The sequence below is a fragment of the Pleurodeles waltl genome, chromosome 3_1 (assembly GCF_031143425.1).
Source record: "Pleurodeles waltl isolate 20211129_DDA chromosome 3_1, aPleWal1.hap1.20221129, whole genome shotgun sequence".
Taxonomy (NCBI): Eukaryota; Metazoa; Chordata; class Amphibia; order Caudata; family Salamandridae; genus Pleurodeles; species Pleurodeles waltl.
This window is the reverse complement of record NC_090440.1, coordinates 1,298,273,347-1,298,285,958: the sequence shown is the minus strand read 5'-3', so window position 1 is coordinate 1,298,285,958 and position 12,612 is coordinate 1,298,273,347. Positions and strand designations below refer to the sequence as shown.

Sequence of the window (12,612 nt, the reverse complement as noted above, 5' to 3'; positions counted from 1 at the left end):
GGGAGGATACATCAATATTACGAAGCATGGGACAAAATAACTACAGATACATGGGTCCTAGCAATTATCCAACATGGTTATTGCATAGAATTCATGCAATTCCCTCCAGACATACCACCAAAATCACAAAATTTATCAAAATACCATTCACAACTTCTAGAGATAGAAGTTCAAGCACTACTGCAAAAAAATGCAATAGAATTAGTACCAAGCACACAAATAAACACAGGAGTTTATTCACTGTACTTCTTGATACCAAAAAAGGACGAAACACTGAGACCAATTCTAGACCTCAGGGTAGTAAACACATTCATCAAATCAGACCACTTTCACATGGTCACACTACAAGAAGTGTTACCATTGCTCAGAAAACACGACTACATGACAACCCTAGACCTCAAGGACGCATATTTCCATATACCAATCCATCAATCACACAGGAAATATCTAAGGTTTGTATTCAAAGGAATACATTACCAATTCAAAGTATTGCCTTTTGGTTTAACAACCGCTCCAAGAGTATTCACAAAGTGCCTAGCAGTAGTCGCTGCACACATCAGAAGGCAGCAAATACATGTGTTCCCGTATCTAGACGACTGGCTAATCAAAACCAGTTCGCTCACACAATGCTCAAACCACACAAATCAAGTCATACAAACCCTCTACAATTTAGGGTTCACCGTCAACTTTGCAAAATCAAACATTCTGCCAAGCAAAGTACAGCAATATCTAGGAGCCATAATAGACACGACAAAAGGAGTAGCAACGCCAACTCCACAAAGGATCCACAATTTCAACAGGGTCATTCAACACATGTCTCCAAACCAAACAATACAAGCAAGAACAATACTACAGCTCCTAGGCATGATGTCCTCATGCATAGCCATTGTCCCAAACGCAAGACTGCACATGAGGCCCTTACAACAGTGCCTAGCCTCACAGTGGTCTCAAGCACAGGGTCACCTTCTAGATCTGGTGTTGCTAGACCGCCAAACTTACCTATCGCTTCTATGGTGGAACAGTATAAATTTAAACATAGGGCGGCCTTTCCAAGACCCAGTGCCACAGTACGTAATAACAACAGATGCTTCCATGACAGGGTGGGGAGCACATCTCAATCAACACAACATAAGAGGACAATGGAACATACATCAAACAAAACTGCATATAAATCATCTAGAATTATTAGCAGTTTTTCAAGCACTAAAAGCTTTCCAACCAATCATAACCCACAAATACATCCTTGTCAAAACAGACAACATGACAACGATGTATTATCTAAACAAACAAGGAGGAACACATTCAACGCAGTTAAGCTTGTTAGCTCAAAAAATATGGAAGTGGGCAATCCACCATCAAATTGGTCTAATAGCACAGTTTATTCCGGGGATCCAGAATCAGCTGGCAGACAATCTCTCTCGAGATCACCAGCAAGTCCACGAATGGGAAATCCACCCACAAATTCTGAACACCTACTTCACACTCTGGGGAACACCACAAATAGACTTATTTGCAACAAAAGAGAACGCAAAATGCCAAAACTTCGCGTCCAGATACCCACACAAGCAATCCCAAGGCAATGCCCTATGGATGAACTGGTCAGGAATATTTGCTTACGCTTTTCCTCCTCTCCCTCTCCTTCCTTACCTAGTAAACAAATTGAGTCAAAACAAACTCAAACTCATTTTAATAGCACCAACGTGGGCAAGACAACCCTGGTACACAACACTGCTAGATCTGTCTGTAGTACCACACATCAAACTGCCCAACAAACCAGATCTGTTAACGCAACACAACCAACAGATCAGACACCCGGACCCAGCATCGCTGAATCTAGCAATCTGGCTCCTGAAATCCTAGAATTCGGACACTTACAACTTAGCCAAGAGTGTATGGAAGTCATAAAGCAGGCCAGAAGGCCATCCACTAGACACTGCTACGCAAGTAAGTGGAAAAGATTTGTTTGTTACTGCCATCATAATCAGATACAACCACTAGAGGCAACTCCAAAACATATAGTAGATTACTTGCTCCATTTACAAAAAGCAAAGCTAGCCTTCTCTTCTATTAAAATACACCTTGCAGCAATATCTGCATACCTGCAAACTACATATTCAACTTCCTTGTATAGGATACCAGTTATCAAAGCATTCATAGAAGGGCTTAAAAGAATTATACCACCAAGAACACCACCTGTTCCTTCATGGAACCTAAACGTGGTTCTAACAAGACTCATGGGCCCACCCTTCGAACCCATGCACTCTTGCGGAATACAATTCCTCACCTGGAAAGTTGCCTTTCTCATCGCCATTACATCTCTAAGAAGAGTAAGTGAAATTCAAGCGTTCACAACACAAGAGCCTTTTATACAAATACATAAAAATAAGGTCGTCCTACGACCTAATCCAAAATTTTTACCAAAAGTTATTTCTCCATTCCATCTAAATCAAACGGTAGAATTACCAGTATTCTTCCCACAGCCAGATTCTGTGGCTGAAAGAGCACTACATACATTAGATGTCAAAAGAGCATTAATGTACTACATTGACAGAACGAAGAACATCAGAAAAACTAAACAGCTATTTATTGCATTCCAAAAACCTCATGCAGGTAACCCAATATCAAAACAAGGTATAGCCAGATGGATAGTTAAATGCATCCAAATCTGCTACCTTAAAGCAAAAAGACAACTGCCCATTACTCCCAGGGCACATTCAACAAGGAAAAAAGGTGCTTCAATGGCCTTTTTAGGAAACATCCCAATGCAAGAAATATGTAAGGCAGCCACTTGGTCTACGCCTCACACATTCACCAAACACTACTGTATAGATGTGCTATCCGCACAACAAGCTACAGTAGGTCAAGCTGTATTAAGAACTCTATTTCAGACAACTTCTACTCCTACAGGCTAAACCACCGCTTATGGGGAACTAACTGCTTACTAGTCTATGCATACCATGTGTATCTACAGCGACAGATGCCATCGAACTGAAAATGTCACTTACCCAGTGTACATCTGTTCGTGGCATCAGTCGCTGAGATTCACATGGACCCACCCACCTCCCCGGAAGCCTGTAGCAGTTCAGAAGTTACCTTCAATTTTGTACATTTGTATATATATTACTTAATCCTTTAATAGGTACATACTTACATTTTTCATTGCGCGGGCACTATTACTATAGTACAACTCCTACCTCACCCTCTGCGGGGAAAACAATCGAAGATGGAGTCGACGCCCATGCGCAATGAGCACAGAAGGTGGAGTCACTCGGTCCCGTGACTCGAAAACACTTCTTCGAAGAAAAACAACTTGTAACACTCCGACCCAACACCAGATGGCGAGCTCATGCATACCATGTGAATCTCAGCGACTGATGCCACGAACAGATGTACACTGGGTAAGTGACATTTTCATTACACTATTGCTGAACTAAACAGGTCCAACAGCTCTTGCCTATGGTGCAAGATCTTATTTGTTACCTACTCCACCTACAACAGGCAGGCCTAGCCTACACTTCCATTTGGTTACACTTAGCATGACTTGCTGCGTTTATGCAAAACAGACAGAATAAGTTTATTTAAAGTGCCAGTCATCAAAGCTTTTATAGAGGGACTTATGAGTTATTCCACCCCCCACTACACCATCACCTGTCTGGAATCTCAGTATAGTCCTCACCAGACTCATGGGTCCTTCCTTCGAGCCGTCACATTTATCTGATCTACAGTTTCTTACATGGAAATTGGCCTTTTTTTAGTAGCTATAAGATCCCTCAGACAGATCAGTGAACTTCAGGTACTCACTTTAAAAGAAACTTTTTTCGAAGTTCTTCCCGATAAACTAGTACTAGGAAAACCCCACATGTCTCCCATAAATGGTTTCTTCCTTTCAATTAAACCAGACCATGGAGCTCCCTGTTTTCTTTCCAAAACCAGACTCAGCAGCTGAAAGAGCACTACACACACAATGTTAAAAGAGCTGTACAGCATTGCATCAAGAGGATGAACCCCCTTTGTAAAACTCAACAGCTTTTTGTAGCTTATTTAAACCCTTAAAAAGGCTCTCCAATCTCCAAAGCAGGAATTGCAAGTTGGATATTAAGATGTATACAGACCTGCTACCGCAAGGCCATGCGAGCATTACCTGCTGCTCCAAGGGCTCTTTCCACACATTTGAAAGGAGCCTCTATGGCTTTCTTAGGCAACCTTTTTATTAGTGAATATCTGGAAAGCAGTGACACAGAATAACCCACATACATTTACCAAGCATTACTGTGTAGATGTTGTAGCCAACCAAGAAGCTGGAGTGGGTCAAGCTGTCTTATGAAGACTTTTTCAAGCGTCTGCATCAGCCATTAGATAGCTACCGCTTTTTAGGCAACCTTACTTAACATTCCATTCTAAGCATTTGTATCTACAGCCAACACATGCTATGAATGGACTATGTTACTTACCCTGTAAGCATCAATTCATAGCGTGTAGTGCCGTAGATTCATATGCACCCATCCTCCTTCAAGAAGCTAATGACTGATGAACAAACTTTGCCATTACACATTTATCTTTCTAAAATGTACCTTGTATGTTTATTTTTACTGTTTCATTTTCTGCTCCTATCCTAAGCTCACCAGATGAGCAAAAATAGTCTACCAAAGAAGCCGATGACAGTCGTCATGCCTCATGAATCCTAAGAATTTTCTAACAAAAACAACTTGCAATGTCTGAGCCCAACACTAGATAACAGGAGTATGCTAAGCGTATGAATCTACGTCACTACATGCTATGAATAGATGCGTACAAGTTAAAGAACATATTCCTTTCTATATATGAATAATGATAATATGAGTGTAAAAGGTGCTTTTTTGGAACTTTTATGTTAACAGCGCAGGGTTTTTTCTTCTCATATGGGACACCTCTCTAGTTTCTGTTTTAGGCAAGCCTTAATACTGCTTTCTATTTTTCCTTGGCTGCTCTTGTTTGTTTGGTGCGACCAATGGCGAAAGCACCTTGCCAATGTGCAGTTTAGGTTGTAGGTTATCTGTCTGGACCTACATATTAAGATCCATTTATTGAAGCCGGCTTGATTAATCTTTTTGGTAAGAAATGATTTTTAAATTGGTGCAGCTCTTATCTGACTGTGACCGTAGATCATACGTTACCTGTTTGTCAGAAGGAACACGAAGAATATAAAGTAAAATGTGTATTAATCAAACTGCAGTGCAAGTTTGACGGAATCTGAAAGCTCATTAACTTGCAGTTCTCCTGTGTTGTTTGAACTATCATGCACCTTTAATTAGTACGTCTGATAAGTTAAGCCATAAAACACCTGCAAAGTTGATTTGTTTTAGGTTTTGTACTAATGAAAATATAAACATACTTACAAATTAGAGAGATGGAGGTGATCTCCATGCCCCCAAATCAACAGTTTATTATTGGTTGCAGACAATCTGGCTCTCTCACTAGCAGTACATTTCAGCAAAGTGATAGATGATGTTGACATGTTAAGTTTGTATTTTTATTAGCTGAAGTAGCATAATGCTTTGGGTATGAATTGGGTTGACCTTAATGAAGCAGGTACTTACTTGACCCCTAAATACGAGATCACACAAATTATCTGAAGCGTTTTCTAAAGCACCGGGTGATTATAATCATTAACCTTCTAGATCATAAAGGAAGCCTAATTTTGAACTTGTTTTTTGCAGAAATAAAAGAGCATGTATGATTTCCTTAATTTGAACTGCTCTGACTTGGCCTCTCAAGCCAGTGGTTCCTGTGCACGTAAATAAAATGTTATTCTTACTGAGCTGGTTGATCTTTGGATTTTTCCTAGATCTGAAAAGCTTTGACAATAATAGATGATGTTGACATGTTAAATTTGTATTTTTTTATTAGCTGAAGTAGCAGAATTCTTTAGGAATAAATTGGGTTGATCTTAATGAAGCTGGTACTAACTTCACCCCAAAATAAGCGATTACATAAATTATCTGAAGTGTTTGCTAAAGCACCCGGTGGTCATAATCATTAACTTTCTAGATCATAATCATTAAGCATTTAGAACATGAAGGAAGTCCCATTTTGAACTTGTTGTTAACTAGAACTTAAGATGTGGTAGTGGATAGCTTCTCTTAGCATTAACTTAAAGAATATGTTTATGTTGAAGGCATTAATGGCCATAAAGACTATTGGATTTGGAAAATGTGTCTCCCTAGAACGTTAAAGTTCAAGCTATATTTTTGGTCGAAGGTGATTTAATGGCCCAAGTTTAAATTCATGTTTCTTGCTGAAAATAATTTTGGAGACAGAGTATTTCTAAAGTAAAAATACTCATGCCTCATTACTGTGCAGTCCGCATGCTGTTAACCCTCACTATTGGCAGCGACAAAGGTTTTAGAGTAGCTGCATACAATAGATCAGCCAAAACGAAAAGATGGCCAAAAACAATGTTTGGGAATTGAATAGGTTTTTAACTTCTGTTTACGGATGCTCACATCAATGTTATTTAAATATGAAACAGAGCACCTCAGATGTATCTCTCTATATATAATATATAAAATTTAGCTGTATAGTTACCATCCATCCATCCGCCAAGACAAATTTTATGGCATTTTTTAAAATAGTTAATGTAAGCTGATCAAAATAAGTCCCCTATGTACTTCAACATCTATATCGCCAACATTCAGGAAGCTGGGCAGCTTCATATATACAGTAAACAGAAAGTGATGGAGAAGAAAACTGTGAGAACACCAAAATCTAGCCATCTTAGTGAGGCAAGAGCCGATGGATGAAATATTGAAGGAAGAACTAAATTAGTTATCTATAATCCGTTACAAACAAGAAGAAATAGAAATAAGATTTCCTGCTCCAGAATGCCAAACAATGTTAAAATATCAACCACTAGAAGCATAGCGAGTTCAGCTGCATTGACAATCAAGTTGCTGTCAATCCAAATGTACTACAGATTTTTTCTATATCCAAGCCTTACACTAAAATCCTAAGGAAGAGGAGCAGTTGCCCATCATTAGAAGATGCTGGAATTATTGTGCATTAAGAAATTGTTATATAGCGTGACATGAAACTGTTGAAATGGCAGCCACTTATCCACAGCTAATAAGAAGAAAATTGAATGAATGTTCGTCTAGTGGAAACTCCTGCTCTAGAAGTTGCAATTAACAAATTGGTGTGTCTCTTATATTAAGTTGATGGAACAAGGAAAAAAAAATATCTAGGTTTTCAAGGCACATGTTGCCAGTCAGTTGTTAAATGATCTTTGATTACAGTCATGCAGGCAAGTTGTGTAATCATGTGTGCTGTATGCAAGGAAGCTCCTTTCTAAGCCTAGAAAAAGAGCTGTGTAGCCATGTCATACAGGAGTGTATTGCCCAATGAATTTAATGGTGAAAGCGGATGGGCATATGTTGTCAAAGAAGGAAATGGGTTGTAACATCCATCATTTTACTTTTGACTTAATGTATGTGAAGACTTTTGCAGGTGCTTATCCAAGTTGTATGAGCCATTTAACAGTTTTGGAAGTCTGTTGTAGCAAGCGGCTACATAAATACTTGCATTTATGTTAGGTTGCTTTGGACCATTTCTTGTTCCACAGACTCTATCTAACCGGCCTAGGCTATTAATTATAGAGATAACAAAGAAAGGTATAGTGTTTAAACCTGAATCTGAATTTGGGATATTAAGACTACTTTACGCATCCTGTGCATAATCTTTCTTTTGTGTAGTTATTGTTGAGGGAAGTCAGGCAGTTAATCCATTGCTAAAGTTCTCAATTTTGAAATTTGAGGATGGCAGTAGGACTTAGAGATTTTTCAAAGACATTGTTTTACACCTTAAGAAAAATGAGCAGTCTACAATCCTCTTCACTTTTTTAACAAAGACTCTTAAAAGGAGTAAAATGTCAGCTGCTTTGGACCATGGACTATCCATTGTGACTAGTTAAAACTGCTTCACTCATCGTCCGGGAACGGGTCAGAAGTGGACTTTTACTAATGAGACACTGACATGTTAAGAATTATTTTGTCTTCTTCCACCTCCAATTTCAGCCTCTACTGTTAGTACAAAATCTGTGTCAAACCCTGGATCTCTGCAGCGATCTCGCAGCGACATTGATGTGAATGCAGCAGCCACGGCCAAGTCCAAAGTGACTGCTCCTGGAGCCTCCACTCCCTTCAGTTCTGCTGCAGCATTGCCTCCTGGATCCTACGCATCTCTAGGTAATGGTTATGAACACTGTAATTGGAAGGGAATGCATTTAAATTGCATACGGTTTTCGATATTTCGATGTGTGTTGATATTCAGTAACTAGGGTAAGCAAGCTGAGCCAGTTTTAATACTGAAAATTAGAAATGGGCAAAGAAAGAATGAATTTTAATGCTGTGCATTTGATTTCTGGCATGAAACAGATACTTTCTTTAATAAAAAGCTGCAGCATTGTTTGTCAATTTGATAAACATTAAGTAGCTTACAAAGATTGCCATCAGGAATGTCCTTTTGGAAGATGGGATCATTGACTTGACAAAAGATGTCACTATATATATATATATATATCTTTGTTTTTGTCTTCTTGGAGTGCAGAGTTCACCTAGCTAAGATCCTAGGTTTTCCCTGCAGGTCGCAGCAAATGTTGGGAGCAAACATTTACCTTCTCGAGCAATCTTGTCATGTCTTTGCGGTTCCTACTTGTCCTCTCTCATGCACAATTTTTTGCAGAACTACCACATAATGGCTGATCTTTAAGTGTATGGACATGCAGTTATTTAAAGCTCCTGCACTATGTATTAACTATTGTGTACAATGGCTGCACTCCGCCCATTGGTTACCTTTCAGATTCTTCCCTACCTTCTGTCTGCTCCTTTGCTTTGTTGAGGAAGAATCTCAGTCATCAGTTCATGCCCAGCTTCTTATTCCTGCATGTTATTTATATTTGCATTAACCACTCCTCCTTTGCCACTTTTCTTAAGCAGTTTAACACTTTTTTAATGCAGTGCTTGAAATTAATTGTCTGCACCCAAGAATTGGTGCAGTGCCATAAGAAACAAGTGAAGAAAATAGGGTCTGCCTTAGAGGGAGATTTAGTCATTTGCAAAGATCACCTAGAGCCTGCTAGTTGTGTTCAGGTGCTTGGGATTTTTATTTGCTATGTTCTTGAAGTTTCTTTTATCACTTTCCCTTATGTCAAGATCTTTTATTTTTCTTGCAATGTATCTACTGCATCTACTGCCCACCTTTGATTCTACTAACGTTTTGCTATCCACCCTCTCCCTGCTTTTTTTTTAAAAACTTTGCTGTAAGATGGTACTACTTCTAAACCTGATGGTAAGCCATTTATATCTGTACTCGCGGTGTCTGTCTTCCGCCCTGTACTCTTACCTGGTACACTACTTGTCACACAGAGTGTATCTCTGTATCTGGTTTTCATGCGTACTCACTGGTTACCTGCATGAAGTGTTGCATGGTTGTCTGTCCTGTCAGTCATGACACCATTGTTTAGTCTTCATTTTGTCTCCTTCCACTTTACTTTCAGGTTGGATGTTTATTTCACTTATTTGTTGACCTGCATTTGGGCAACGGTGTCAATGCCTGCAGTTGGCAATGGTGCAGCACCTAGTACTGCCTTGGTGTGCACCTCTTCATACTTACTATCAATCCAAAGATGTCAGTGTTTGAAAAAAGCTGAAGAGTGATAGTGTAACATTGGTTGAAATAGAGTGTGAAAATGTCCAAAGTGTAAGAAATTACGGCATGCATTTAAAGTGCTGCTTCATCTTATAGAAATATTGTTTTACTAGCAAGTAGGTATTAATATAAAAATGCAGCAGTTTTGAAATGGATTTGAAAGAATAATCTGTTCCATCTTTTTTTCAGTATCTGCCTTTAAACCATTGCCATATGGTTTATACGAAGAATGTGCATACTTAGCAGCCCCCTCTAAAGTGTGTTTATTTTAGTGCAGATGCATCCACTACTTGTTCATAATCCTCTCTTTGTGCTTGAGAACTAGATTTGTTTTGTTTGCTTTTGAGCCCATGCAACTTGACACGCTTTTGTAAATCATCAGTCAGTACTTGTTTTCCGAAGCCCAATGCCTTGTTCAAGACTGAGTTCATGTTAAATTAAAAATACTTTGTTACAAATGTTTTTGAATTTATCCAAAAGGTGTCCTGCATAGTCCTGCCTTAAGAGATTGTTAGATTAGAACATAGAAATGTTTCATTGTGTGCTTCATATTGTGCACAGTGGACACTTAACAGTCCAAATTTTGCAGCACGAGACATTGTTCTACTTGAGTTCAAGAGCCTAAACTGCTGGTTTAGATTATCTCTATGTCAGATGGTCATGTCTTGATCTCGCTTTGAACCTCATTTAAGCGGGACATTTATAAATGAGAATGTGACAAGGAACGTTTTTGGAAATTAATGGAGAGGTGAATGGTATGTTTACTTCTAAACGAGTAAGAGAGTGTGTTAGGAGAGAGCATAAGAAAGGGAGCTGCCTTGCTTCTTCAAGTACAAGTTTTAAAAATAGCACTGAAGATGCCCACAAAGTTGCTGCTGAGAAGGGGGAAGCATTTACACGTTGGTATTAGGTTTCTAACAAGGGGCATAGATAGCAGGAATGTTAAAGGCAAGTATCTATGGATAAAGCAAAGAGGGCAAACACCAAAGTGCATTTTGAATAAGGGACCTACAGTAATTACGTATATGAAATCATTCAGCATTGAATGAACATTCTACAAAAAAGTCGAGCACAATAGTTGAACCGGCTTTCAGTGAGACAATCCAAAGTCAGGGGCATATAAACATTATGAGTAATAAAGTATAAATACATATCGACTATGAAGCATGGAAATGTTATGTGCAAAATTAAGCTTGCTTGCAGGAAATGATCTACTATTGTTATATGTTTAAATGGCTGTTACTGCTCCATCTAACAATACTAGGTTATAGAATGGTACTATTGTGTTCTCTTAGTGACTTATTAAACTAGGTATGTGTTTTGCCTTTATTTAAACTAGTTAAAGCACTTTTTGCATTCAAACTACGCACTCATACTTGAAAGAATGTAGCGTTTAGTTTGTCATTAGAATTGAGAATAAAGCACATTTCATACTTATAGTGCCCACCATACTAAATACTGCAGTGAGAGGATTGGTCAGTCACTTTGCAAACAGTGCAAAGTACATGACAATTTGCCAATGAATCTCACTTGTAAAGGCCCGCACGTTTGTGCTGACTTACAAACATATCATTCTGCTTGCCCCAAGTGGCTTTAAGGGGTAGTACTTCAGCATCCCTGTGGATAATACCTATTTAAAAGTGATTTATTTGTCAGTTAAGTGTCAGATTTTTTCAAACAGAATATAATTAATTTTAACAATCTGATGTGGTATTTGAACATTAATGTGCTGGGCTCCCTTTAATAATTTCCATATTATAAGAGCACATTATTCAAGCATCTAATTTGTATAAATGTAAGTGATGTGGTTGTTTCCGTAATTACTTATTTGTGCAGTTTAAATTCTTTCTGAGTTCTCCCTCTTGTTCATGCCTCCACCCTCCATTGGCACTGAAGTGTACCTCTTAATTAAACATCTAACTCTAGAAGACTAAAAACATTATAAATGGTCAAAGATGTCATGTTGACCCTTGTCTGACTATAAGAAGTCCAGTAGGTTCACCAGTTTTGGAAGAGAAACAACATTGGTCTGGTGTCTATGCTGTAGTTTCCCCAATTTCAGAACAGTGTAGTAGACACTGGCTTGACAAGTATCTTGGACAAGTGCTAGAGACTAGCTATGTGCCATTAACTGGCTCCATGGCTCCATTGTAAGTATAAACACAAATTAGCAAACACTTGAGAACTTATGTGCATACTGAGGAAAAACAGGCAAGGAAACGGAATGTCTGTAAACATGAGGTACACTTGACTGAAGAGAACTGGCAACTGTCAGAAGTATAATGAGAAGAACAACTGTTGTCAAGGAAACATGGCGGTGGTGGAGAAATTAGTGAAATATGCAGAGCTGAGAAGAATGCTGGTGAGGTATCTGGACATATTAATTTAGAATCACAGAGCTGGAACGAATTGTGGGAGGGAAACCTCCACGTACTAGCATATAGTCTACTTTATAGAAAACTTCTGCTGAAATGTATACAGGGTCTCGAATCTTAGAGACACAAACCCTTCTGGCCACAATAACATGTGACAGAATAGGTTGCCAGGAAGCAAGAAGCTTACAGTTTTTAGGCGGAAGATACTTCTTAAGCATTTGTTCTATCATAGATTGACAAGTTTTGACTATTTCCTTACGTCTGACAAAGATGCAAGCCCAGTCTAATCAGAAAGAAGAGCTTATGTTTGCAGGCCCTACTCCGCAAAACATGGAACAGTAATTATTCATGTTTTTAAAGGTTTGTTTACCTTACTCTTATTGTATGTATGCCACACACGGTCACTACTGGAGAGATTATACATTTGATATAAATTAATGCAACTTTTAGTTAGGTTTAGTTTTGTGAGAGGATTGTTGACACTCAGATAGACATTAAAGCTAATTGACAACAATCCAGATTTGCCATTGTAGATGGAATTCAAATCCATGCAGTG

General features: G+C 38.6%; 1 protein-coding gene across 5 annotated transcripts in view; it reads left to right on the top strand.

The window, feature by feature from the left end:
- The window catches only part of CLASP1 (cytoplasmic linker associated protein 1), a 1,131,138-nt gene that overhangs the window by 564,257 nt on the left and 554,269 nt on the right, over window positions 1–12,612 (top strand). For all 5 annotated transcript variants that reach the window (XM_069224628.1, XM_069224627.1, XM_069224630.1 and 2 more), the window contains exon 19: window positions 8,049–8,219. In XM_069224628.1, coding sequence (XP_069080729.1) covers window positions 8,049–8,219 — 171 coding nt within the window. The remainder of the gene's footprint in view (window positions 1–8,048; window positions 8,220–12,612) is intronic.